This window comes from Copadichromis virginalis, linkage group LG18, assembly GCF_057382275.1.
Source record: "Copadichromis virginalis isolate Kocher_CV1m ecotype Utaka linkage group LG18, C_Virginalis_male_GT1.1, whole genome shotgun sequence".
Lineage (NCBI taxonomy): Eukaryota > Metazoa > Chordata > Actinopteri > Cichliformes > Cichlidae > Copadichromis > Copadichromis virginalis.
Window position 1 is genome coordinate 11,946,944 of NC_140635.1, and position 27,639 is coordinate 11,974,582.

Sequence of the window (27,639 nt, forward strand, 5' to 3'; positions counted from 1 at the left end):
GTTGAAGACAGGGGGGTCAGTCATAGATTATACAGGGGGAGGTTATACATTTTGAAGAGATGAGACTTTGTTGGAAAGATATTGAAAAGAGAATTAAATCTCATCAGTGAAACAGAAGAGTGACAAAAAGAAGTCTAGTAGTCAGATGAGCTAATGCCAAGGCGAGCCATCCATCCGTCCACAACACAATCATTTATGTTTTCACCCAAACTGTGAGCACGCTATTGATGTCTTGCTGTTAACTGCTCATTTATTAAGGCTCAGAGCCTTAAGCATTTCATCCCCCATGTTTACCAGGACAGCTGATGCTCAGTTTTCTGCATAGACGCACTGCATCACTGCTACACACCAGTACTAAACTTTAAATGATAATATTTTCTCATCTCTCAGATGTCAAACTGCAGTCCTGACCAAGTTTGTAAAAATCTTTCTCCTTTTTTAAACGGTTCGTTTGGACAGATAACTCCTCCTCCGTCATTACCTGAGCAGCTCAAAGAGATGTTCAAACAGCAGGAGGTGGTCCGCATGAAACTACGACTGCAGCACAGCATTGAAAGGGTACGTAGTTCTGCTGTTGGAGCTTCGCATTGTTAAATGTCGTCTGTGTTATGCCTGCAGTTATATTAACCATGACTGTGTTTGGTGCTGTGCTACATGTGCTTTCTTAAAAAGATTTGAGTTTCACGCTAACACACAAACGTTGGATTTATGACACTGATTGGATTTCTTTTTTCCTTCTTTAAGGAAAAGCTGATTGTTTCAAACGAGCAGGAGGTCTTACGAGTCCATTACCGGGCAGCAAGAACACTAGCCAATCAGACTCTGCCTTTCAGTGCCTGCACCGTTTTATTGGATGCGGAAGTGTACAACATGCCGCAGGATGTCCAGGTAATTAACACAAGGACATCCATGGGTTTATGTTTTACAGTCCAGTGTTTTTAGTGTATTTTGGGGAGAATTTGAGAGTTTATCATTTGTTTGTCTCATAGAGTGATGATGGCAAAACATCAGTAAGGGACCGATTCAACGCCAGGCAGTTCATGTCGTGGTTACAAGATGTCGACGACAAGTTTGACAAACTAAAGGTGAGCAATGAATCTGAAATTATAAGGAAATGGTCAGAAATATCATTGCAGGAGATTTTTATGCTATTCCAAAAAATGTAGAAAGAGTTGTTTGCTTGTTTTAGATGGTCTTATTGTCTCATATGTGAATGCTTTTAATCTTTCAGTGATTGTATCCTGCTAGTTGTTGCTTTTTACATCTAAGATGCAGATCTCTGCCTTTCATGCATCTGAGATTTATCTTGTGACATCTTGGCGTCCGTGCTCAGGAAGCCAAGAGGCAGCCAGGAAACTAAGAGAAGGGTTAGGGGTAGCCAGAGAGCAGCGACTTCCAAGTTTAAAGCAAGGGGGATGTTTATAAGTTAATTAATTGCATATGGCTATTCTCTGGAAGGAATGAAAAATAAATGTGCTAAAAGGAACCACCAACTACACTTCCTGACCATTTTATTAGGTAAACCTAACTAGCACTGCATTGGAGCCCCAGAACTGCTTTAATTTTTCATGGCACAGATTTAATAAGGTGCCTGAAACATTGCTGAGATTTTAACCCATGTTGACATGATAGCATGACACAGTTGCTGAACATCCATGATGCTCACGGTCCACCATATCCCAAAGGTGCTCTTCTGGATTGAGATCTGGTGACTGGGGAGGTCATCAGAGTACAGTGAACTCATTGTCAATTAATTTTATTTTTTATTTTATTTTATTTTATTTTTGAGGTTTGTAATATGGCACAAATACGTGGTCATTTGAGTTACTGTTGCCTTCCTATCGGCTCGACGTGGTCTGGCCATTCTCTTCTGACATCAGCAACCCTCAAGGTGTTTGTGTGGTTAAATGTCTGCAGATGGGCAGTTTCTGAAATACTTGTGAATCAACAACCATGCCACAATAACGTCAATCGTCTCACTTCTTCCCCATTCTGATGCTCAGTTTGAACTCCAGCATCTGACCATGTCCGCGTACATAAGTGCACTGAGTTTCTGCCATGTGATTGGTTAACAAGTAGTTGAACAGGTGTACCTGATGAAGCACCCAGGGAAAGTTTCTCTGGTGTCGATCGATGGTACAGTCCAGTTTTTTGTTTTGAATTCAGCGTGGCGGAGAGCGTTTTTGGGTTTAGCAGCAGGGTGGAGAAAAACGTTTCACTTCTTGGTTGCCTTTGTTTTTTCTTCCTACCCTCTCCTCCACCAGTTCCTTCTTGGAGACGGACGCTCTTGGTCTAAATGAGAACAGCTGTTGGATGAAGTCACGACCTCTTTTTCTTCCCTCCACAGACGTGTCTTCTGATGAGGCAGCAGCACGAGGCAGCAGCTCTGAACGCAGTGCAGCGCTTGGAGTGGCAGCTCAAGCTGCAGGAGCTGGACCCGGCCACCTACAAGTCCACCAGCATCTTTGAGATCCCCGAGTTCTACATCCCGCTCGTGGAGGTCAACGACGACTTTGACCTGACCCCGATATGAGCTGTAGGACAGACGCGCTTTGCCACAGCGGAAGCTAAATTGCTGACACGAGCGGGCAGCCTGCACAATCGGGGAACAGGAAAGGAAAAGATGTGAAGCACTTATAATGAGGCAGTGATAAGAAAGAGCACTTAAAAAAAGAGACCATTTTAATTCCAGAGCTCTTAGAGTCCAAAACAGGCCTCCCGCCCACGAGGACGGGGAAGGAAGACCGTCCAGGCAACAGACGTAGCCGGGGAGCCGAGACGAGAAGCAGGGCCAGGCGGTGCAGCGAGAGGAGGCGCCGTGTGGACAACAACACCTCATCAAGCAGGGTCACACAAGTGAAAGATTTCAATTGTTTTCAAACTGAGTGTTCATACATTGTGTACAGACTGTGCTCTTAATTTTTTTTAACTTATTTTATACATAAATTGTGCATTTGTAAATAGCCATGTAATTATTGTTTTAAACTTGTAAAACAACAACAAAATGATAGATATTTTGATTGTAAACTTGTTCTGTCTGATGTTTTAATGGACCAAAGTTCTTTTCCCCCCCCTTTTCCCCCCTTTTTTTGATATTGAGTGTCCTCTTTGTTTGTGATGTTGTCGTTGGCTTAAAATCTTAAGCATGTGTTGGCTTCAGTTGCTTCTTTTTTTTTTTTTTCTGTTTTGTTTTTGCTGTTTCTTCCTTCCTCATCTGGACATCCACGCCACAGCTGGTGTTCTTTGACTTTGGCAATTAAATGCTGTGCATGCGTTGCATTGTTTGTACTTTTTCCCTAAAGAGCTGTACTGTGGACTTAATTGTGAGGTTTACTGAAGTGTTCAGACTTTTTTTTTTTTCTTGTTTTTCTTTTTCCCCTTTTTTGCGCCATTGTGTTATGTCCTTATTGTGGCCTCACTCCTCATGTTGTTCATTGTGTCTTGTGCACATTAAAGTCTGTTGTGGCTTCCAAGGAAACAAAAAACAACAAAAAAAAAAAATCATACTTTTACAGTTTCATTGTGAGATCACAACAAATCCTATTTTTTCAGCATAATGCCTTTTGAACGATAGTTCTAAAAAAGTCTATTTTAATATTTACTTGTTACATGACTTGTAGATATTTGTAATATATAATTGAATAAATTTTATTTGTTGTGAAATTAAATTTTTTGTTGGTGTGATTCTTGGTAAAAACCTATTTTCATAGTACAGCCACCTCAGCTGAACACTATTTAGTGGTAGTACTATGTTTAGCCAGTAGATGTCACTGTAAGCAGCGCTGCACCTCCAGCTGTGACTTTATTATTTTTCCTGTTGAAAAACAGATGCAGTAAAATAAAAAATAGCCCCTCGATAAAAGAGCAGTTTTCTTTATATTATTTATTATTTAAATTTTTTATTATTTTAATCATGCTCTTATTGTTAAGCACGTTGCTCAGCACTTGCTGTTTTTAAACCACTATATACATAAAGTTGGCTTGGCTTGTGTTATCCAGCTGAGGCAGCCATCAGAAGGTGGGTACATTGTGGTGATAAAGGGGTGACATGATCTGCAACGATACTCCGGCTCTGGCATTAAAACAATGTTTGCGTAAATGTTGCAGATGAATTCATCAGACCAGGCAACATTTTCCCACTCTTGGTGAGTCTGTGTAATGGCCTCAGTTTAGTTAACTGGAGTGGGACCCGGTGTGGTGTTCTGCTGAAGTAACCCATCTGCTTTGACATGTTATGCATTTAAAGACGCTCCTCTTGGTGTTGGTTTGTCATCTAAAACCCGAAAGTCATGTGACTGGCTTCAAAACAGTTTGAAATGTTAGAGCAGTCCTGCTCATACACGCATGTTTTTAAGTTCAGCTTAAAGCTGAGTTTAAGTTTCCTCCTTTAGCAGATGAAGGTGAAGAGAGTCCCTTAATGTAAAGCTCTGCTGAAGCAAGTAGCTTGGGTGGAACATAACAAGCTGCTTGCACACGATTGCATCAGCATTATTATTCCAGTAAGATGATATTTAAAGGAGTATAATTAACATGATAATACTAGTCCTACATGGACCATTAATACTGACGAACATAATGTGTTTTAATAGTTTGGTTTTATTTGGCTTCAACAGATTTTATTTGTCACCTCAATCATTCCTGCACATCAATTTTATGAATGAAGGATTTACTGCGGGACTGTTACCTTCGACACCATAAGTTTTATCAGTGTGGAGCTTTTCCACTGCTTTAGTCTGTCTTTAAGGTATATTTATACATAACAGTGAGGAATGATGTGGCACCAACCCTTCCTAAAACATTTTTTAACCTGTCCTTGTGTTGCTCTGTCTTCATCTTGTGCGTTCCCCACTTTTTCACATATTCTGGCCCTGAGAAATGCAGTTTCATGCCACAGTATTTTACATACGGCTGGAAAGACAAACTTGAAGCTTGAAGCACAGTTTAGGATATGTAAACACTATGCTACATATAAATTGTCTACTCCGCAATATTTTGGATTCAAATATTATAGTTTTAATCCTTATCAATAATTTTAAAGCCTTGGTTAATTGGTTTTTTGTTTTTTTTTTTTGCAGCTTTTAAAATACAAATCTATTAATATCTTGCTGTGTTATAGGTAAGGGTTTAAAATCATCTGCAACTGTAACAGTAAAGTTACACGTATCCGTCAATCAGTAATTATGATTCAATAATATAATGTGTAGGATTCTTAAGAGGGACACTTTGGATGAAAAGTATTTTTACTATAGGTACATTTTCGTATATTTTGGTTTGGTTATACATCACAATAATTCTCTGATTTTTTTACACTTTCTTTGACATATTCATATTCCCTCTGACACCCACAGAACTCATAACAAATGAAAATAAAATAAAATAAACATAAGCAATTGATTAAACTAATCTTGACAACTTTCAAACCTGACTTTTAGTCCAAAACATAATTTATCACAAATGTAAAGTTAATTAACCTTTGTTAAGATTAAAAAAAAAAAATCCGATTAAAATTGTAATTCGCCTTCCTCCCCTGCAGCTATGGAAGTGGTGGCCAGTTGGGTCTTTGATGAAGTTTCACAAAAAACACCTGTGGAGTTAAACGCCCCATCAGAGGGTTTCCGCGGCGGCAACAAATGAGCGAAGGGTGGCGTCGCGGCTGGAAGTCTGATCAGCTTCACGGCTTCAGATGACCTAATGAGCAACCCACAAGGCCACTAATGAGAGTGGAGACAAAAGGGGGTATGTAATTGGGCAGGGGGTGGAGTGAAAAGTAAATACTTCCTTTGTTGTTGGGGGCGAAAGAAAAAGGCAAACATAACCCACCTGCGTTGGAAGAAGCGAATTTTACGCACGACACTTTTATGCACCGACCTCTCAAACTTTGCTCCGGGCTCATATTTACGTTAAAGGTGAGCTGAATGATTCATGCGCGTCACCCGGTGACTGTGTGAGACCCGAGACCCGGTGTTTTCCTGCACAGACGCCGGATAGAAAAGGGAGTGTGTGTGTGCCTTTAAGGCGCCCGACTGCCTGTCGCTTTGTGCTGCGGAGAGACTGACGCCCTCTGGACACAGTGGACACTTGAGCGGCGGCAGAACACCATCCTGGAGAGGTTCAAAGAGAGCACAACCCCAGTCCTCCTTAAAAAAAAAAGGAGAACCTCGAGCTCGTTAACTGCGTTGTGGTAAGTTTGAGACTCTCTAATATCTGCATTTACTCGCTGTTATTTTTTTTCTTTTCATTTTGCGCACTCGATTCTCTTGTGTCTGCGTGCGAGTGAGACAAAGTTTTGAGCGGAGCAGGGGAGGGGAAAAAGAGAGGTGAAGAAACGCGTTCAGGACTCGGGGAGCTAATGTTCCTCACATGTTTTCTCTCGCCGTCATGCGAAATGCAACAATGTGCTGCAAGTGTTGAAGTGTAGGAGCGAGATGGGAGAGAGTGTTAAAGCGCGACAAAAATAGAAGGGGGTGAAGAAAGGGGGGAGAAAGGGAGCTGATGTTGCCAGATGTGTGTATGTGTGTGTTGTTGTTGTTGTTGTTGTTGTTCTTCAGTAAAGTAAGCAGTGCTGGCTTTGAATGAGATGTGACGCGAGCGTTTTAGAAAAGTTCAAATTAAGACTTTACAGAAAGGCAAAGCAGTGAGTTCCTGCACACGTGACAGCACATTTGCATCTACTTTAGGATGAAACTTTATTCCTGTGTGTGTGTGTGTGTGTGTGTGTGTGTGTGTGTGTGTGTGTGTGTTTAACAGTAGAAGTTAGATGTTAACTCTCACACAAAATGGAGGAGAGCTCTCCAGTCGAACAGAGCTTCACTTTCCTCTTTTGGAATTAAACTGTTGTTGTTTGTTTGCCTTAATCCTCCATTCCTGATCCAAGATCCTGTGCTGTGTCTCTCATTGATGTAGGACTTTTCCCAGTGCCTTGCTGGTGAGCCGTCAGGATGAGGCCCGGTGAGCTGATCCTCCCCGCTGTCGCCGTTCTCCTCTTCCTCCTTTCAATATTATCTCTGACCTCCGGTTGCAACAAAGCCCTCTGCGCCAGTGACGTCAGCAAATGTCTCATCCAGGTAAGGGATGCTGAGGTTTTCCCATGAGCTGCTTTTGGTTTTTGCACCTTAAACGTGGAGCCGAGTCCTGGATGTTTGTGGTGAGGCGGTGTGTGAAAGAACGAGTGTTTGCAAACAGGCTTCGCCTCCCTGAGGTAACTCTGTGGTTGCAGACACATAATCTCAGGTGCACTTAACTCACGAATGTGATGATCTTCTCTGGAGATTAAAGCGGCGAAGTGCAGCCAAGTTCAAGCTTTTCATCCTCCAGGGTTTACAGCTGTTTTGTGTAAACAGGCACAGTTGTGTCTCTTGGCTAAAACACAAGTCAGGAGTTTAAAGCGACAGCAGTAGGTGGACGAGGAGTCCGCTTTTTTGCCGCTTTGCTTCCATAAAAGCAGCAAAACTGTACAGCGGCGCTTCTTTGAGCGGTAGCTGAATTCACTGAGGGGAAATAATGCCTCCGCAGTCGGTCTGTTTTATACAAGTTCTTCTAACAGTAAATATCCAACGGCAGCCAAAATCGAGTCTAAAAATCTGCCAGGATAAGATGAAGATTTGGACCTGGGAGCAACGATGGAATCTGTTGTAAAGAATGCAGATACATTCCCTAGATAATCCTGGAGGCGTCTGAAAGGGAGCGGACCTGTGAAGCTATCCAGCCTTCAGCTGATAGGGAGTTGGATGTCTTTCTTTCATTCTGTTTCGTTTGTTTGTATTTATTTATGTCAGGTTCTTTTAGCTCTGCTTTTAAAAATCTCACATCAAACTCATTCATGCTTGTTGACTTTTTAACATCGCTTCCTTCATGTCACTTTTTTCCTCACACGTTCGGATGGGGGGTTCAGCCCACGCGTTAACACCGATTCCTTCATGAATTCTTGTTTCGAGTTGGTTTTAGAAAGGCCAACTCTTCTCTTGATTTGACTTTCTTTCAGCTGTCAAGCTAGATTTTTGCTTGGCTGCTGTCCTGTAGGTCAGAGCTGTGTGTTTAGCTTTCCTGCCTCTTCCATTACAGTCTTTAAAGTACTGTCATTAACCTCAGTGGCTATTTCACCTGTTTAACCTCTTGTGAACGTGAGCTGCAGCTCTGTTTTGCACCAGACTCTATTCTTGGAGCACGATGTTTGCAAGTAAAGAGAGGAAGCTGTTGCTGTTGTTGTTTTTCTTTGTTCAAGATTTGGCTTTTAGATTGTTTAGCAGAAAAATTAACATATCCAACAAAATCCCGAACATATTCTGCTTCCAAAGTTTGTCTTTTCTTGGATTTAGATTTATTTATTTATTTTTAATTTAGCTAAAACAAGACATTTTGAAGGTCTGGCTTTAGTCATGAAGACCAAACTCATTGCTTAATTAAATGAAATAATTAAATGTATGCAGTTTCGAGTTGATTTTAACCACTAATGTGGGTACCATGCAAAAAAAAAAAAAAAAAAAAAAAGCATTGCTGCAGGATTGCAAAATACATCAGTACTACAGCGCCGGCTTTAATGCAAAGGTTCAGGTTTCTGCAATTAATTAAGTTACCAAAAAATCTGCTTGGCATGCTGTGAATCAGAGCCCAGAGGGGTCTAAGCAGCCCTGTGCTCTTCCTCCGTTTTCCTGGTTGGTAATCCAACCTTTCCCCCTTTTGATCACTACGTTGCTTCAAGGAAAACTTTTCGTGCAGCAACTACCAACAGTACAACAAGACATGTAGGACATGGTTAAATGTAAGCTGTGAGCAGTGGGTATGAAAAGAAACAAGACTTAGAGGCAGGAGATGAATCCAAACTGTAGATATCGAAAATGACCATAAATCGCCCTGCAAGATCTTGTCTCATGGGGTGAAGATGATCATGATGGTGGTGGATCAGCCCAGAACTACAAAGGAGGAGCTCGTTGACGGTCTGAAGGCAGTTGGGACCAGAGTCATCAAGAACACTATTGGTTACACATACTACCTTATAATGGACTGAAATCATCACTTCATCAAACTTACAGATTCGTCAGAGGATCGAATACTTATTTCCCACATTGTGTGCAGCTTTAGAAACTGTTACAAGGAATTTTATCTGTGCTGTTTTCACACATGCACCACAGCCCTCAACTTTTCTAAGAGGTACCCGCCGAGGATTTGTATGAGGGCGCATAAGCATCTGATACAGCCAGAAGAGACGTCCTTTGGTCTTTCAGAGTTTGCTTTGTGTGACTGATGCACTGATGTGAGAGTAGTGCAGGTGATGGTGCGATGAATACAGAGATACTGATATTTTCAGTTGGGGAAAATGTGGCTGAGGCGAAAGGAAACTTAAGAAGGCGTCCCAAACTGATTCTACAAACATCTTCCTGAGTTCATGTGTGAAAACGCCTCAGGAAAATTGAGAAATCCTCACGTGAATCACTGTAGCCAGGAAATTCCTGGATTTTGTTGTTTTGCAAAGGTCTTAAATTGCTAAGTGATCTAAAAACAGTTGAGGAAAAATGAGCTCTCTTCCAAAAATCTTCAGAGGAAATACAGCCTCTCGTGGCTTTTTTTTCTTTTCTTTTTTTAAAGCTTACTTCTTTTTGGATTAAACTCCTAAACAAATCCCTTCTTCCTGGCTTGAGTTTCCCCAGAACATTTGAGGCCCTCTATTTGTTCTTTACTTCCAGGTGGCTTGTTTCGCCTGATGAATCACTGCTCCGGACAACAGCTCTGTAGCTTCCGCGACCCCGTCGACACCAACTCGCTAGCTGTCAGAGGCGAGAGCGATTTATGTGTGTGTGCGCCGTGAAGGAGAAACTTTTCTGCCTCTCCAGCCCCTCTGTAGACGCTCCATGTTGCTTGTGATTAGTGGGATTTGCTGTCCGACGCTCACTTTTGCGCTCTGCTGCCATCTCAAGTCATTTGTCTTGAATTCCCTAAACCCCCACCAAGGGGTGGGGAAACATGAGAGCAGGAGGTCGAAGAGGAGGGAGGGGAGGTTAAGGTCAGGAGGTGGTGTGTGTGCGTCTGTGTGGAGAGAAACCTACAGTTTTGAGTCTAAGATGTGTGCAAAACTTCACAATCCAGCTCTGTCCAGGACTCTGCACACCAGGCTGTTTAGCAGGGTGGGGCAGCAGATTTCAAAGCTGAAACACAATAGCGGTCGCTCAGTGGGACGAGCGCATACTCACTTTCCCTCCAGAGCCCTTTTGTCTCGCTGCAGCCGGGCTTTGACTGATTGCAGCGGTTTCCACTTGAGAGCAAGGGTAGCCTAATAAGAGCTCTTTAAGCCGTTAAGATAACCTCATCCACCTCAGTGGGGAAATTGTTGTTAGTAGGGTTGCAACTACCGCTGGTTCTGATTAGTCTGTCCATTTGTTTTCCAGCTGTTTCCCAACAGCGTCAGACAGAGGTGAAGGAGGTTCCTCGAGCCCAAAGCGATGTCTTCAAGCTTCTTTTGTCAAACAATATGGTGAAAAAGCAAAGAGGTTGAATTTACTATCACAGGAGATGAAGAGTTTAAGAGGCTTAGGCAAGTAAATCTTTAGTGTTTTTACTCGAATTTATATGAAATCTGCTTTAGGGTGATACCAGCCAAGAAAGAACTTGAAAAGAAAATAAATGGGACGAGACCTTGTTTCCTTTTTGTTTTCCTTCAGTAAAAAGAATGGAAACTCTACTTTTGGACGTAGTTATATTTTAACACTAACAGACTAATTATGTCTGTGCGTTAACTATAAAGGTAGCGCCAGAAGACAAATTGCTTGTCTCAGAATAAAGGCAGAAGTGGCTGTGTCCAAATCAGTTTGCATGTTAGCTCATTTTTTTTAGTCTTCACTTTTTTAATGACCTGTAATTTAAAGAATAAATCCAGTGTCGTATCACACAGTAATGAGGTCTGAGTGCAGGCCTTACAGATGCCATCTTTGAGCTGTTTCTCCAGACAGCCATCCCGTCCACTGTGATATTGTGCAGCAGATTAAGGCTCTTACATGTACAGATGGATTTAAGAAGTTGCCATTTCCAAAGACGAACTGTATTTTATGTCGTCTTCTTTTTCTTTGTGCTGTTGCTGGTGTCCTTCAAACCACTGGTGCTCTGGGAGAGAATACATTTATAAAGATTGTAGCTATAAATCTGAGTCTAGCTTAATGTTGGTTTAGACAAATGATAATAAAGGACCATTACGTAACCTTCACACTTACTGGATGATGAGGTTGTGCTCACAGATGCTAGGTGCTGCCTCTCAGCAGGCTTCTAGAAGTCAGCTGGTTGAGACAAAGTCGGTTTTTTTTAATACAGTGGGGCAAAAAAGTATTTAGTCAGCCACCGATTGTGCACGTTCCCCCACCTAAAATGATGACAGAGGTCAGTAATTTGCACCAGAGGTACACTTCAACTGTGAGAGACAGAATGTGAAAAAAAAAAATCCATGAATTCACATGGTAGGATTTGTAAAGAATTTATTCGTAAATCAGGGTGGAAAATAAGTATTTGGTCAATAACAAAAATACAACTCAATACTTTGTAACATAACCTTTGTTGGCAATAACAGAGGTCAAACGTTTACTATAGGTCTTTACCAGGTTTGCACACACAGTAGCTGGTATTTTGGCCCATTCCTCCATGCAGATCTTCTCGAGAGCAGTGATGTTTTGGGGCTGTCGCCGAGCAACACGGACTTTCAACTCCCGCCACAGATTTTCTATGGGGTTGAGGTCTGGAGACTGGCTAGGCCACTCCAGGACTTTCAAATGCTTCTTACGGAGCCACTCCTTTGTTGCCCGGGCGGTGTGTTTTGGATCATTGTCATGTTGGAAGACCCAGCCTCGTTTCATCTTCAAAGTTCTCACTGATGGAAGGAGGTTTTGGCTCAAAATCTCACGATACATGGCCCCATTCATTCTGTCCTTAACACGGATCAGTCGTCCTGTCCCCTTGGCAGAAAAACAGCCCCATAGCATGATGTTTCCACCCCCATGCTTCACAGTAGGTATGGTGTTCTTGGGATGCAACTCAGTATTCTTCTTCCTCCAAACACGACGAGTTGAGTTTATACCAAAAAGTTCTACTTTGGTTTCATCTGACCACATGACATTCTCCCAATCCTCTGCTGTATCATCCATGTGCTCTCTGGCAAACTTCAGACGGGCCTGGACATGCACTGGCTTCAGCAGCGGAACACGTCTGACACTGCGGGATTTGATTCCCTGCCGTTGTAGTGTGTTACTGATGGTGACCTTTGTTACTTTGGTCCCAGCTCTCTGCAGGTCATTCACCAGGTCCCCCCGTGTGGTTCTGGGATCTTTGCTCACCGTTCTCATGATCATTTTGACCCCACGGGATGAGATGTTGCGTGGAGCCCCAGATCGAGGGAGATTATCAGTGGTCTTGTATGTCTTCCATTTTCTGATGATTGCTCCCACAGTTGATTTTTTCACACCAAGCTGCTTGCCTATTGTAGATTCACTCTTCCCAGTCTGGTGCAGGTCTACAATACTTTTCCTGGTGTCCTTCGAAAGCTCTTTGGTCTTGGCGGAGTTTGGAGTCTGACTGTTTGAGGCTGTGGACAGGTGTCTTTTATACAGATGATGAGTTCAAACAGGTGCCATTCATACAGGTAACGAGTGGGGGACAGAAAAGCTTCTTACAGAAGACGTTACAGGTCTGTGAGAGCCAGAGATTTTCCTTGTTTGAGGTGACCAAATACTTATTTTCCACCCTAATTTACGAATAAATTCTTTACAAATCCTACCATGTGGATTCATGGATTTTTTTTTTTCACATTCTGTCTCTCACAGTTGAAGTGTACCTCTGGTGCAAATTACTGACCTCTGTCATCATTTTAGGTGGGGGAACTTGCACAATCGGTGGCTGACTAAATACTTTTTTGCCCCACTGTATGTCCCATCTTCATGTGGGTGCTAAATGGAATTAAATAAAGTAAAAGGAAAAAAAAAGTTTGAAGTGAATTGTGGTTTCTACTCCCGTAAATACCCAAAACAAAAACATGGAGCTCTAACTTAGTCTTTGCACATAGCAAAGATTGTAAAAACAGAGAGGTGCTTATTTTAAAGCTAGCTCCCTCTAAGCTTGAGCTCATTCTTAACAAATATAAGGTAATTAACGTCACTTCTTAAATTCTTACCCCTAAACATGTGAGCAAGTTTTCCACAAAACACTCCTGAAGCGAAGGCCGGCTGGAAATCTGACGTGTAGATTTGCAGCCGGCCTTCCTTAAGTTTTGAAATGTAAGCTAATCAGTTATTTTAGCTTTAGCTTTATATTTGACACTTCCCTCCTGTTTTGCCTACATCTTCATAATAAATAAGCAAATTTACTAGTAACTGTAAATTAAGCTAATGAAAAGCATTCTTGCTTTAGTGCCATACGTCACATAAAGACATGGTTCTTAGATAAGATTCACTAAAACGTTTCTTCAAAAGAAAAGGTGATTATGTACTGTTATGTACTTTTTATTTATTTTTATTTCTTTAAGTGGATCCAGCTAAAGTAGCAGTTAGTAGGCAGTTAGCCGTTACTGTTTTAAAGCCAGGCTAAATGCAGGTCTATGAGTCTCCTCCATCCTTTTTTTTAAAAAAAAATTAATTTCTATTTTTATACGTTTTGCCTGATTTAAGGCTGCATGTTTTCTTCCCAGGAGCAGCTGTTTAGTTTTTCATAATTTCACCCTTGAGAGTCATAATTACTCATGGGATCTGATGTTGATCAGAGGTTTGGGGATTGAGAGGCCAGTGATTAAGTGAGCTCTGTGTGTTTCTTGCAATCCCTCGATGGTGAGTCACTGAAGAGAGACTGTCTATGTGTAAAACATGGTTTCTGCAAAACTGCAAAGGAGACTCTGGAAGAAAGGAGTCATGGAGGGAGCAGCCCTGTCCTGTTCTCCAGGTGTTTTCTTCTCCCTCCCTCCTTCTGTTCCTCCCCCATCCCAGTGACCTTGACATGGAGGAATGTGCTCCCTGTTTAGTGTCATGGGGGAACAGGAGGGAGGAAGAGGAGCTCCTCTGGCACTCTCACTTGCTTTTTAAGCCCACCAACTGCGCTTTTTTTAGTTTTGTGTCGTTTTAACTCTAAACTCAAACTGCACTGCAGCACAGGAGTGCTGTTTCCCTGTGTTTGTACAGGAGGTATTGCATCAGCAGTGGTTTCATGTTTTTGGATGTTTGCAGAAACTTGTAGCTTCCATCTAAGAGAAAGGAAGAAAAAAAAAAAAAAAAAGCATCGTGAGCAGTTGAGCTCAAGCCTGTGTGTGTGTGTGTGAGGCCTCTGTATGAGATCATGTCATACAAAGACTTTTATATTTTCTTTCTTATTTGCACAGCTGTTGTTTTTATTATAGTTTTTTGTGTACTTTAATAAATGCTTTAGATTTCACTTCATGTGCCAATATGAGGACCTGAGCTGTGAAAGTCTTTCAGGACTCCGGTCTGGAAAAGACTTAAGACTTTAAAGGATAGTTTGTTCCAGTTTGAATGTTTTGGACATTCAAAAACATCCACATGAATGTTTTTGAATGTTTGTGTCTGTTTCATGGAAACTCTCTCATCACTGTACAGATATGTAGAAAATGAGTGGGACAGGAAAAAAAAACACAAGATCTTTGCACACGTTCAACTTTTAATAATTGTTGTTCATTTTGTTGTTTGTTAGTTTGTTTAGTTTTTTTTAAGTCACTGAAAATTGCACTTCTTGAAAATTTTTCAAGATTTTTTTGGCATTTACCTGCAGACAAGCAAACCAGAGATTTTTGTCTTGCAAGGTCAAATGTGTGTGCTTTTATTTATCTTGTTGAACTCAGTGTGCACTGTGTGTTATTGTTTGTAGGCTTCTGATTGGCCTGCATGGTTTGGGCTGTATCATCACCTGTTGCTTTGGCAGGGTTTTTTTTTTTTTTTTTTTTTAATTTCCTAAAGCAAAAGATTTATTTCCTCTTAGAAGTTAACCTGGATCTTTTCCTTGTTAGCAAACATGAAAACCACTTTAATCCTCCTCTGTGAGAATTTGGCAAAACCTTCCTAACAGGCAGAAAAATGAGTCTTAATAATTGTCCTCAGAAAGTCTGTGGGCCAACCTGGATGTCACCAGCGAGCATGTTCAATATCCAATTCTCCTTTAAGTGATAACTCTCATCTGATGGGCTGGATTTGATCTTGTGGATTTCATTAGGATTCGTAGTTTCTGTAGAAAAACTTCTTTGGGGATTAGGGACTACATGAGAAGTGGAATTTTTAGTTCCACTATAATCAAGAGAAGGGAGATGATGCTCTCTACAGCTGGCGTCTCTAAAATTGGTCAGCTTGCATAACAATAATGGCACTACTGCAGGAAAAAGGGTTATTTTTGCCCTAAAGTCAAAAAGAAGACATAACTGACTAGGGCTGTTCAATATAACGATATATATCGGATGACTATATAAAAACGTCTATCGTTTCATTTTACGCTTTCGTTTGTTTCGTGGTGTCGTAAAATAAACTGTTTACGGCAATATTTTTTTCATCGTTTTGATGGTCACTGTAGTGGCTATATTAATTTCTTAAAGTTCTCTCTTTCTCTTATATTTAATGTAACCACACAACTGACGGACAAGCCTGTTTTTTATGGGTTGTGGTTAGCAACAACGATGGTAAAACCATCGCGTGTCCGCTTGTTTATGTTCCATATAAACCTTTCACAATAAAGCTCAAGATGCTTTTGAGACTTTTCAAAATAAACTGAATCACGTGAAAGAGTATGCGGGGGGAAAAATAAAAAATAAAAAGCGGAAATATCCTTAGTTTTAGTATTTGTTTGAATATAAAATAATTTCTTACCACTTACAGATGAGACATTGATGGTGTGTTTGAGCTTTGAGATCTCAACAAAACTGTGAGTCAACTGCTTTTGGTGAAGTGGGGTATTTTGTTTGTTTGGTTTTTTTTTTTTTTTTATCACTGATTTTCCTAAATCTTGCCGCTGACACGTCCTCCATGCAGTAAAAATTTTAAAAGGCTAAAACCAACACTTTTTTTTTTTTTTAAATGATAAAATATAAACAGAAATCCAAAAAAACAAAATAAAACAAACCCATCAAATTAGAAAATGCTGAACCATGGTAACCACTGTTATTGATTACATTAAGTAAATTGTTAACATGTGGCTACTGATGACTACAAGTACAAACATCATCAACATAATTAGCTACTTTATTGTGAATCAGTTGAATTCTTGGTTTAGTAAACCAAAGTTGTAACAAAGTGCAGTTTTTCTTTAAAGAACGTGTCAAATATTTAACTCGATCATAAACCGAGACCTGTGATGTGAAAGTGTGGATTAACGTGTCCGGACCTGCTGCGGTCATGAAAGGAAATGCCGTTTCTTTTTCTTTTTTTTTTCTTTTTTTTTTTTCAGTTATTCGAGTCTGCGGTGACGTCTCGCATTCTTCGATGAATGCCACACGCAGAGCGCAGTCTTGTAATGGCCTGTGTGGGCCCTGTAATGTTTTAATGGCACGTCTGCTGTTTGAGCAGCGTGTTTGCTGTGATTTGAAGCTTCTGCTGCACCTGTCAGACACCTCCGCATCAAATTCATCAGGACTGAGATGAGTTTAGTAGTCGGGTTTTGTTAAGCAGTGTTTAATGCATACAGTCCTGTGAAAACGAGGTACACCCCACGATTCAATGGCTTGTAGGGCTACTAAATAATTATATTGTGTATGACTTTATCAGACTGCTGCATCACTGTTGAGGAATTCTTCTTTACGGCATTGCTTCAGTGCATGTAGGGTGAGGTCCAGACTGGGCTGTAGAATCTTTTCTTTTTCAGCCTGTTGTAGATTTGCTGCTGTGTTTGGAACCATTGTCCTGTTGCTTAAGCCAATTTTGCCAGATACTTTCAATTCAGTTTTATTTATACAGCAAATCACAACAACCGTCTCCTCAAGGTGCTTTATATTGTAAGGTAGACCCTACAATAACACATAAAGAGAAGAACACAACAATCATATGACCCCCCCTATGAGCAAGCACTTAGGCGACAGTGGGAAGGAAAAACTCCCTTTTAACAGGAAGAAACCTCTGGCAGAACCAGACTCAGGGAGGGGCGGGGCCATCTGCTGCGACTTTTTGGGGAGAGAGAAGGAAGACAGGACAAAAGACATGCTGTGGAAGAGAGACATAGATTAATAACAAGTATGATTCAATGCAGAGAGGTCTATTAACACATAGTGAGTGAGAAAGACTACTGAAGAAGACATACAGAATGCATTGACTAGAGTCATATTTGACTGTAGGAAACTTCCATATACACAGGAGTTTGAATGAGGTGTTTGTGCATTCAGGTCAAACATCTCCACTTTGGGCTCATCTGTCTAAAGGACATTGTCCCAGAATTGTTGTTCAGAAGACGCTTTGCAAACAAAAGCCGTGCTGCCGTGTTCTTTTAAGAGAGAAGAGGCTTCATCCTCCAACCTTTCCAAACAAGCCATATTTGTTCAGTCATACTTTCATTGTCACTAACTTTAATATTAGACATCCTAACCAAAGCCTGTACAGTCTGCGGTGATGTCTGTATTGGACACAGTGGACATCAAAGTCACTCTGCTGGACAAACTACGTGATGACGCTGTTCCACATAAGCGTGCCATTCTGCATTATAATGTATCAGTCGACATCTCACGTCTGTGGCTGGCATTATTGCTGCCATTCCTACATCATGGACAAAGTGTGTTTGTGGTGTATAGCAAAGGAAACATTTCGGTTGGTCGTGGTTAAATTTGTTCATTTCCATATTTTACCTTCATAAAATATAATTTCCAGTTTGTGCACAGGTCTCTGTAATGGTTTGCTTCTATGCTCGCTGTCCACACTCTTTATCTCAGTGGAAAAAATTACTGATGTGTAGCAAGTATGCTTGTACAACCAGTAGCATAATAATCAGGACAGCAGCCAGTACTATCCAGTGTTTTTGCAACGAGTCACGAGCTGTTTGTGCTTTACTGATGCACGTTTGTGTTTTCTCCTGCAGGAGCTGTGCCAGTGTCGTCCGTCTGATGGGAACTGCTCCTGCTGTAAAGAGTGCATGCTGTGTCTGGGGAATCTTTGGGAGGAGTGCTGCGACTGCGTGGGTGAGTGCAGGGGACTCCGTTTTTATTAGCAACGCATTTTAAAGCTGACAGAAAGTTGGTCCGTGTTGTTTTAGGTTTGGAGAACTTCACTGTTAGTTCAGGCTTCTGCACACTGAGCAGGTTGGTGATATCTGCTGAGCTCAACATGTGCGTAAGACATTAGTGTCAGAAGCGATGGATGTGTGTACCGCAGTGCTGAATTTGTTGTGAAGTTTTGTTTACAAGGATTTATTTCCATCGGTAACCAGCGAGGCAAGACTGAAGTGCAAACACGCACACATACAGCACCACGTCACATCACAGTGTTTTTGTTTTGTCCTTCTGAACTGTATGACTCAACTTGAATCACCTCATCGCTCACTCTACACTCAAAAAAGGTGACATGAAAGCGCTGCCGTCCCCTCCTCCGTCAGAGAGAAATGGGGTGAGACATCAGGCCCAAGGTCTCCTGCTTTTTTTTTTTCTTTTTTTTTTTTTGCTGCCTTTTCTGAAGCAGAGTTTTTGTTTTGTTTTTTTCCTCCATGTTGAGAAAAAACATGGACAAATGGCTAATCGTGCATCTTTCACCACTGATTCAGGTTTAACATGAGGCTTTGGGAGCTATACACAGTGCTGGTACTGGACTCTGTTGTGAATCCTGCCTATGTTCAGAGGGTTGCATAGGGAAAAGTATCCATAACAATGAGAATACATGGCTTTAAGGCCAGCCCAAGACAGAGCTTGTTTCAGTCAGAAGTATTACACAAGTTCCTCTGTGTTTGGAAAAATGACTCTGTCCTCTTTATAGATCAGATTGACTTGAAGAAAAATGTGGTGAGAACTGTGCAGACTTCTTCTGAAACATTCATGGTGTGATGTGAAGGAGGAAGCAAAATTTGATGAAGTGTCGTGGCATAGAAGCAGAGCCTGTGTCATGCTTAGTTTATGCTACCCTGATTGTTTCGATTTATGGAGGGATTTGTCCACGAAGAGGGGTTTTCAAACCATGTAAATATGCTCCCGACAGTCGTCCAAAATCCATGCTGCATGGTGCTTGACATGGATGAGTGTGTTCGTTGCTGATCGGTTGATGAGTAGGCGGGGACAGGGAAGGTAGCAAAAAGGTAGAAGTTCAAAAGAATTCCACAAATTTCCCCAAATCATCTTCGTGTGCTAGAAGTTTACTATTCTCTGCACCTGATGGACCCACAGCAACCTAATCTGACCACAGGCGTGCTTTGCAGGTAGCCATGCAGTCCCAGGCTGCACACACTGCCATTGGTGAACCATAATTTCCCCATAAAGATGAGCTGAGCTCATCAGGGAACCCAGAGGCTAGCCTATTAGCTCAATCATTTAGCTTGTGTGCACCAAACATTAGTTACGAATGTAGATGATTCCAAAGATCTCAAGAGCTAAATCGTTGTCAGATGATCATCAGTGGTTCCAAGATTGCATTTTGTCAAATGAAATCCCAGTTTTGTTGTAAGAAACCCTGACGACTTGTCACAGCAAGTGTTAAACTCCCCCCAGATATTTTGACTCGTAAGGTAGTTCAAATAATTCTGACACTGATCTGTATCCATACCTGAACGTGCCAGTTGAAGTCTCATCTCTGAGCTCTTTCTCCCAGTAAAAGCCTGAGAGCTCGGCTGTAATGCGCTCGACAGCTGAGAAGCACACAGGTTTAAACCGCTGCAGTTTGCTCAGGGTGTTGCTGCTGTGATACCAGAGTGTGAGGTGAGCAGAGCCAGATATCAAACGTGTCTCGGCCTCCGTGCGGAGAGGACGACTGTTTATCAGAGCACAGGAAATTAAAGTAGCACTTCCACATATGGACAGAAGTCTCGAGGTGCTCCCGAAGATCAAAGGATGAAGAGGCCCCGAAGGGACAGCGAGGCCGAGCTGCTTAAACGAACTCTTGACTTTTGGTTAAAACTGTAACTCACTTCAAAGCAGCAGGGGTGGTTTGAAAACCAGACTTAAAGGCAGATTGGTAAAAAAACAAGAGAAACAGTGAGCAGAGTCAAAGTTTAAGAGCCTGACTCGGAGCTGTTAAAGCTATCCCACCTCCGCTACATGGCTGCACGACATCCAGACTGTACGAGTGTTTTGTTGTTTTTTTTAAAGCTGTAATTTAGCTGTGCATCTCATTATTCTCATTTTGTGTGTTTGACTCTCGCAGGTATTTTTGTGTCACTCTCACTGTTTTGTGTCCTTTTTGTATTTTATCTTGTAGTTGTTTGTGTGTCTGTTCTGACTTTCTTGCTTATTTTATTTCTTTGTGATGTTTTTGCCTCTTGTTTTGTGGTTGGACTGTTCCTCTTTAAAGCTGCTTTGCACATTCTTTTCTGTGTCCTTGATCATTTGTGCATTTGTGTGTGTTCTGCTTTCCATTTCGCATCTCTCGTTTGATATTTCTTTGTTTCTGTCTCTGGTGGTTTTGCGGCTCCCCCTAAATTTGTTTGTTTTGTAATTCTGTATGTAGCTTAGCATGTGGATTTAGCTTATTTTGCGCTTCTTTTGGTTTTTATTTATTTACTTATTTATTTGGTGGAGGTTGTTTAACCCCACCCCCAAAATCCCTTCCTGTGGAGGGTGCCTGCATCTGTTAAGAATTTTATCCGTAGCCATTTTCACACGCTGCACTTGCATAGATTGAAACGCTCTTAATAACCTTCCAGATCCCACAAAGTCTGCGTGGCGTAGGAGACTCCCTCATCTAAATAAAACAGATTTCCAGAAGCGATAACACTCGCGCGCACACTGTTGGTTTAACATGTTGAAGCTGTGTGCTACGTGTGAGAGAGGACACCTGTTGACACGTCTCGATTCCCCTCACGCTGTTTGGAGTTTGTGCGAGAACGCAAGCACGAGGTTTGAGCTCTCGCCCTCGTAAACCAGTCTTCTCTCAGATCAGCTCCAGCAGACAGATATTGCTTCACGTGCTGACAAGGAAGCTTTATTAAAGCTCTTTCATGTGGAACACGAACACAAGAATCTGACACTGAGCTCTGAACTCCATCCTGCTGCTCCTGCTGCTGCTGCACAGATGTTACGTGCCGTTTTCCTCCCGGACAGGCCTTTTACAATACACCGAGGATGGCTTTTAGCTTTGAGCAAGTTTATACTCCTCATTTATGTTTTTGCTCTTCCTCCTTGCCGCTACCCTTATGTCTACTTTAAGTAAGTTTTCACTCTAAACACGCTCCCTGTGCCAAATTCCATCTACTTTGAAGTGTGTGTCTGAGAGCCGTTAGAGCGGCCGAGTGGAGGGGAGAGGACTGTTTATATTTTAGAGGAGGGAGGGAGGGAGGACATGGAGGGAGGACCCATGTGTACATTTTATCGAAAACAGCTGTTCTGGCTCTGCTTTTAGCATCAGTTTTGTAATCCAATTCCTCTGTCAAACTCCGTTCTCCATAAAATGATTTAGTCATTAACTATAATTCACTTTGACTCATTTGAAGGCTTAGGAAGATCATATCTTGATGTGGGGACTTTGTCGAGTGATTACTACTGTATCTGGAAATTAAATGAAGTGTTAAAAAGGCCTTAATTGAGACGAGACGTTTTTGACAGTGGTGTGGTTTTACAGAACTGCCCTTTCTGAGTTGCTGTGTCTGTGTGTGTGTTCGACCGTTTAGCCTTTAAACCAGTCTTTTTAAGATTTAACTGGATAATTCAAGACTGTAAGGGGGGAAAAATGTCTTAATGCTCAAAAATGCATATCTATTTTTGACATTACCTCACTCAGTTTTTCAAGTAGATTTGCGACCCACAGTCACGTCCTTGGTGATATATCTGAATAAAAATGCCATAAAATGTTTACTCTTCACTTGAATCGCACAGTTCTCAGTGAGTAGGTTCATTAAAAGACTGTAAATTTTTCTTATTTTTCTTAAGATCAAACATCAAAATATTAGACTTAGATTTGCTTTTTTTTTTTCTTAATGAGGGAAATTAACGTTGTGGATTAGTGAAGGAGACAAACGTGTGTGAGAGAGAGAGAGAGAGAGACACACAATTTTGTTGCCTCTCAGGTGTTTTGGAATGGTCATGATTCTCAACTTTTTTAATAAAGTAGAAGTTTTATAGGAATGAAAGTATGAAATTTAGGGGAAACCCACGGAAACCTCAGTCTTGGCTGTTCGTACGTAGGATTAAGTCCTCCGTGCTGCTGTGTAGGACTGATAAGTCACCAGAAAGCGTTTAACTTCCTGGAGACTTACCCCTGTGAGAGTATCAGTCAGATTTCAGTAAAACAAGATGAATTTGTCCTGAGGACTGACTGTGAGCCTCCTCAACTTCTCACCAGATTTGAATTCTTATTCATTTGTGCAAAATGACAAGAAAACCTCACACATTAAAATAACCTGTGATTGTGATGGATCGTGAGCCGGCCCGTTCCTTCACTGCTGTTCTAGTTTTTTGCTTCGGTCTCTTTTTCTTTTTTCTTAAACTGTGTGAAAGTCTGCTGCTTTACGCTGTATTTACACTGAAATAAACATGATCTCAAAGATTTCACGAGTTTTGCAACTATACAAAAGCCTCCATCAGAGAATTGTTGATCACAGCAAACACTGTATCATGTAAACTAATAAACCTGATTCCTTCCAGGCTACTGAGTGTAGTAAATGACTAGCATAAGGTCTAAAATTTGAATGATTTCAGTTAAAAACAAAACAAATGGCTCTGCATGTAACTGAATCCAATGAATACAATTGGACAACGTAAAAAATTGAGGGAAAAATTCTTTATATGTAAATTAATGGTCTTTGTGCCCTATTTTCCAAGTTTCATTGTTACTCTGGATAATCCAGTAACTCCAATAACTGTTACTTTTGTATGAATTAATAAAACCTGACAGTGATGTCTATGGATTATCCAGAGAAGTGGGGAAATTGCCTCGTGAGCGTCAGTTATTTAGCTGCATTGTGTTGGTGAAGTCAGAGTTTCAATCAAACAAGACTTCCAGCAGTTTCTGCTTTCTGAGATGATTCCTGTGACCTGATCCTTCACTGTGCTCTCACTGTTTTCACATCAGGGATGTGTAACCCAAAGAACTACAGCGACACTCCAGCCACGTCCAAGAGCACCGTGGAGGAGCTGCAAAATCCCATCCCCTCGCTGTTCCGCGCCCTCACGGAAGGCGACGTGCAGATCAACATGATGGTCGTGTCCTTCCCCGTCTCAGAGGAGCTGTCGCATCACGAGAACCTGGTTTCCTTCCTGGAGACGCTCAACAGCCAGCACGAGAACGTGACCGTGCCTGGCAACAGCATCCACGGCAGCCTCGACAGTCAAGGTAACGCCGCTGCGTTAGCGTGGAAAAGTACCTGTTCACACTTTACTACATTGAGGTGTGATCATAAAGTTTGAAGGAAAGCATATTTCTGTCACTGAGGCCAAAAAAATAATAATTAATTGGGGGGGGAACTATTGCAATCCAATCAAAATTTGGGCTTATTATTATGTCAAAATTTTAAGTTGGAAATCTAAAAATTTCAACTTTATAATGAAAACTTGAGTTATTTTCTCACAATTTTGGTAAGTTGAAATTTTTCCTTCCCTTCCCCCCCCCCCCCCCCCCGATTGGCGGAGGTTTGTTTCATCCTTAGAATGAAAGTGTGTTTTGTTTTGGGGTTTTTTGTGTCACTTTGATCAATAGAGGGTCCTCATTAATGCTTCTCAGCTGAATAGACTCATGAATGGGCGTCAGGTCAATTACACGAATACTTCAAGTACAGTTTTGCCGTAATGTTTTATGTTGCTTTAATCATGTGTTTCGGCGTGCTTAAAAGCAAACTTTTACTGGCTTTTCACAGATGATTGATAAGTTGCTAATGTAATAAAAGAGAATAAAAATAACTAACTTAAAGTACATAAAGAGAAGTACATTTAGAACATAAAAAGGGCAAAAAAAGGAATAAAGTTATGCCAGTTACTGTAGATTAAAAAGACAAAACATGAAAGTATATTTTTTATCTAATAATCAGTAAGTCCTAGTGAGTGAATAACATAAAGCAGCAGATTTAAACAGTCAAAAAAATGAATTGGAATAAAACGACAGTGTAGCAACAACGAGATAAAGAAATGTCTATAAATTATGTTTCAGAGATGGGTTTTAAAAGTTTAATGCTTCCAGCTGCTCTTTAGTTCTTTGTAACTGGCTCGTTCTTTTAATCTGAAGTTTAAATGCTGTATGCACACCGATGTATCAGCAATCTAGTCTGATGACTCGTCCTCGGGGGGGGAACGGCGTGTTTTGTTTGCTTGTTTCTGTGGCCGGCAGATATCCAGGCCAAGACTTCCTCTTCTGTCTGCAAATTGTTGTTTACAAAAGCAGATAACTTTAAAAAATGACTTTTTGACAGATGCAATCTGTCCATCTCCCTGCACACAGATGACTTACCTGCACGCAAGCAAAGCCCGCTCAAATATGATTATTCAGTAAAACTTGGACTAGGAAATCGAAGCGTGTCCAGTAATAAAACTTTTTGTCATGCCTACAGATGTTCGTATATTAATATACAGCTTTCTGATCATAGAGATTCATGCTCGCGTAAGAAAATCGATTCAAATATTTGAATAAGCGGTGATGAATATTCTAGAATGGCTCTGGACCTGACATGGCAAAGGTCTGTTAACTTGTTATTAATCATGGTTGACTGCTACTACTACGCTTTGCCAGCAGAAAAAGGTTTTCACAGCACTCATCGGACTGACGATACCGGGATCTGCACAGAGTTCCTTGTACTTTCAATCCTTGTTAAAGTCGTTAAAGATGTATGCTGTCCAATCATTCTCCCCTGGAAAGAGAAGGGTTCAAAGGAATGATTAAAAGCCTAAAATTACCATGACATTCATGCCTGAGATGAGTGTATGTAAACCTCTGACCACAAATGTACATCAGCGAAACCACCGTATTCCACAGAAATTGTAACTAATGATGAGAAGCCACATGGTCCACTAAAAGCAGTCAGTCTTTTCCTAAATGTGCCGTCTCATATTGCTTTACGTTTTTGAATGGCTCACACAAAACAAGACTTGCTGCCATTTAATTTTTCCTTTGTTCCCATCGTCTCCTTGTTTTGTTCACATTTAGGCTCACTCACTGAGGGTAATAAAATGTGACCTGACGAGTCAGTCTTGAACTGTGACCAGTTTCGGTTGGATCAGACTTTTGTATCATTACAGCAGGACTGTGCTGCCAGAAGATCTCCAGCTAAGGGAATTGGAAGTGTTACATTGCCATTTTTATTTGAATTTGAGGCCATTTTGGCTCTCAACCTCTATTGCTTTATTTACTATAAAGCAATAATGAAAGCAATCCCTCAGAGCTGAGCTGTTAACTCATTAAGCTCACCAGAACACACAATCATACTTGACGCAGCAATTTGACCTCAGCTTTTAAGGAAAAGCAGGAAATTGAGGGTTAAAGGTTTAGTTTTTTCTCTTTACTGGATCTGTGACTCACACCATCATCTTTGCGTGTTGTTCTTTAATTTCAGAGAGCATGTGCACTGTGGTCTACTTTGACGACTGCGTGTCCATTCGTCAGTGTAAACTATACTGTGAGTCAATGGGAGGATCCAAGTACCGCTGGTTTCACAACGCCTGCTGCCAGTGCATCGGACCGGAGTGCGTGGACTACGGCAGCAAGCTTGTGAAGTGCATGAACTGTCTCTTCTGAAGTGCGGGCACATATTGGTACCAAATGCTTGCCCCATACCGCAGGACTGGGGACAGAGGAAACTATGACTGTTATGTGCTAGCATTCCTCAGTTACCTTGTAAAATGCCCCCTGCAGCCCTCCTCCTACCCCTGCAAACTTTTATTCTGCTGTTTTTGTTTCACTGTATATTTTTAGATTTTTTTTTTTTATAGCATTTTCTTTTCTTTTTTTTTTTTTTTACTAGAGTTGTATATGAATAATGTATTTTTACAATTATGGTCCGCTAAATCCCAGTCTCATGCCAAATAAAGATACGTTTTGGTGACTGTTTCCGTCTCTAAGAAAGTCTTTCATTATATATTCTGGGGAGGGGGGAAAAAAATGTGTGAAAAGCTTATGGCATGAGTGAAATGGTAAATATTTGTCTTCCTAGTTGCCTGTCTCCAGCTCTTCTGTTGCCCAAGTCAGGAAACGCATCATTTCCTGGGGAAACAAAGTTGTTATTATACCATTCTGGTCCACAGGTGTTCCACTGCTCACCGACCGTCTCATGCAAGCAATGGTGTGGGGAGGGTGGGTGGAGAAGGGAACATTTACCGATGCCAATCTCTCACCGCCACACACAAATGCTCTTTGTAATGCCAGTACATTTTCAAAAGGCAGCAGGGTGCCCTATCACTGATTGTGTTCCCAATTGGCATGCAACAGCAGTTTGCACAGACTCCTCCACCGGCCGACACAATGAAGCCTTGTTTTTTTTTTTTTTTTTTTAAATTGAATCACGACCTCATTTCACCACTGCAGCTGTGTGGTTTGGAGCCGACGGTGCCAACAAAGATCATCAGAGGGATAATGTGTTTCATATGTGAGGATGACCACCAGTCTTCTGGGTCCGACCGCAGCGCTCGGGGAAAGTACACATGATTGAGAATAGCATGTGGTTTCACCAAATTTAGATTCTAGTTGCTTTTTAAAAACACAGTTTGACAGTTTCTCTTGTACACTGGCTTGAATAGCAGTGAACTTGTGGCTAAGATCAAAACGATACCACAGCCTAAACATACGCCATTAGTTCCAGACTGTTTTCAGCCAGGAAACCTATAAAGAAAATACGTTTGTGGTAGGATCTCCAAATAAATGAAGCACCCACTTCTACCAACTACTAGGTGTATTTTTACCACTTACTTTGCCAGAGTGTTGCTAACAGACTATATATAAAAAATGAAGTAGCTTCTGGATGTTGGCAGACATGCCTTAAAATTGCATTAATCCTTATATTGAAGTCTATGAAAATGGTGTGACTTCTGACTTGATACAAGAAATGAGTAAATGCTTTAATGGTGAGTTTATGGTTTCCATGACTGGTTTGCAGTCTTAATTAATATAAATTAATGTTTCTTTTATAAATTATTACTTTAATCTGTAATTCAGGGGAATGAAAAAAAAAGTTTTGCAATAAACATTAAGGAATTTTTGCACGCACTCTAATCCTTTTCTGACACTCAACGGTAATTAATTAGCAGTTTCATGGCCAGATTATGTCTGCACCCTTGTTTAAAAAATGCAAACAGATGTGTCATTGTCCAAACACCTATGGACATAACTGTAGCACAGCAGTGTGTGAACCGCTGGGATAGGTTCTGTGCTGCATTCAGGAAAAGCAAAGGCAGATGGAAGATTAAGGAAAAAGAAGAGATGCTTTAAAATAACCTGTGACTGAAACGAAGGCTGTGACTGCTCTTTGGAAGTTACAGTAACAACAAACTTGCTGAGGAAAATATGTGTTAGTCAAGGCATATATATGTATGTGTGTATGTACTTGTGGTTATCTTTTTTTTGTGCATTGATGTAAGTTTCAGTTCTACCT

The 27,639-nt window shown here is 41.1% G+C and overlaps 2 protein-coding genes across 3 annotated transcripts in view; both read left to right on the forward strand.

Moving 5' to 3' along the window:
- ankrd12 (ankyrin repeat domain 12) overlaps window positions 1–3,527 on the forward strand; it is a 41,350-nt gene extending 37,823 nt beyond the window's left edge. For both annotated transcript variants that reach the window (XM_085439865.1, XM_085439866.1), the window contains 4 exons: window positions 460–558; window positions 745–888; window positions 990–1,085; window positions 2,348–3,527. In XM_085439865.1, coding sequence (XP_085295991.1) covers window positions 460–558; window positions 745–888; window positions 990–1,085; window positions 2,348–2,533 — 525 coding nt within the window. In that variant the 3' untranslated portion in view covers window positions 2,534–3,527. The remainder of the gene's footprint in view (window positions 1–459; window positions 559–744; window positions 889–989; window positions 1,086–2,347) is intronic.
- A 2,303-nt stretch (window positions 3,528–5,830) lies between these two features.
- twsg1a (twisted gastrulation BMP signaling modulator 1a) lies at window positions 5,831–26,102 on the forward strand. Its single transcript, XM_085439677.1, has 5 exons — window positions 5,831–6,181; window positions 6,904–7,064; window positions 18,016–18,115; window positions 23,142–23,402; window positions 25,609–26,102. The coding sequence occupies exons 2-5, from the start codon at window positions 6,939–6,941 to the stop codon at window positions 25,788–25,790; spliced, it is 669 nt and encodes a 222-aa protein (XP_085295803.1). The 5' UTR covers window positions 5,831–6,181; window positions 6,904–6,938; the 3' UTR covers window positions 25,791–26,102.
- Window positions 26,103–27,639: the final 1,537 nt, after the last annotated feature.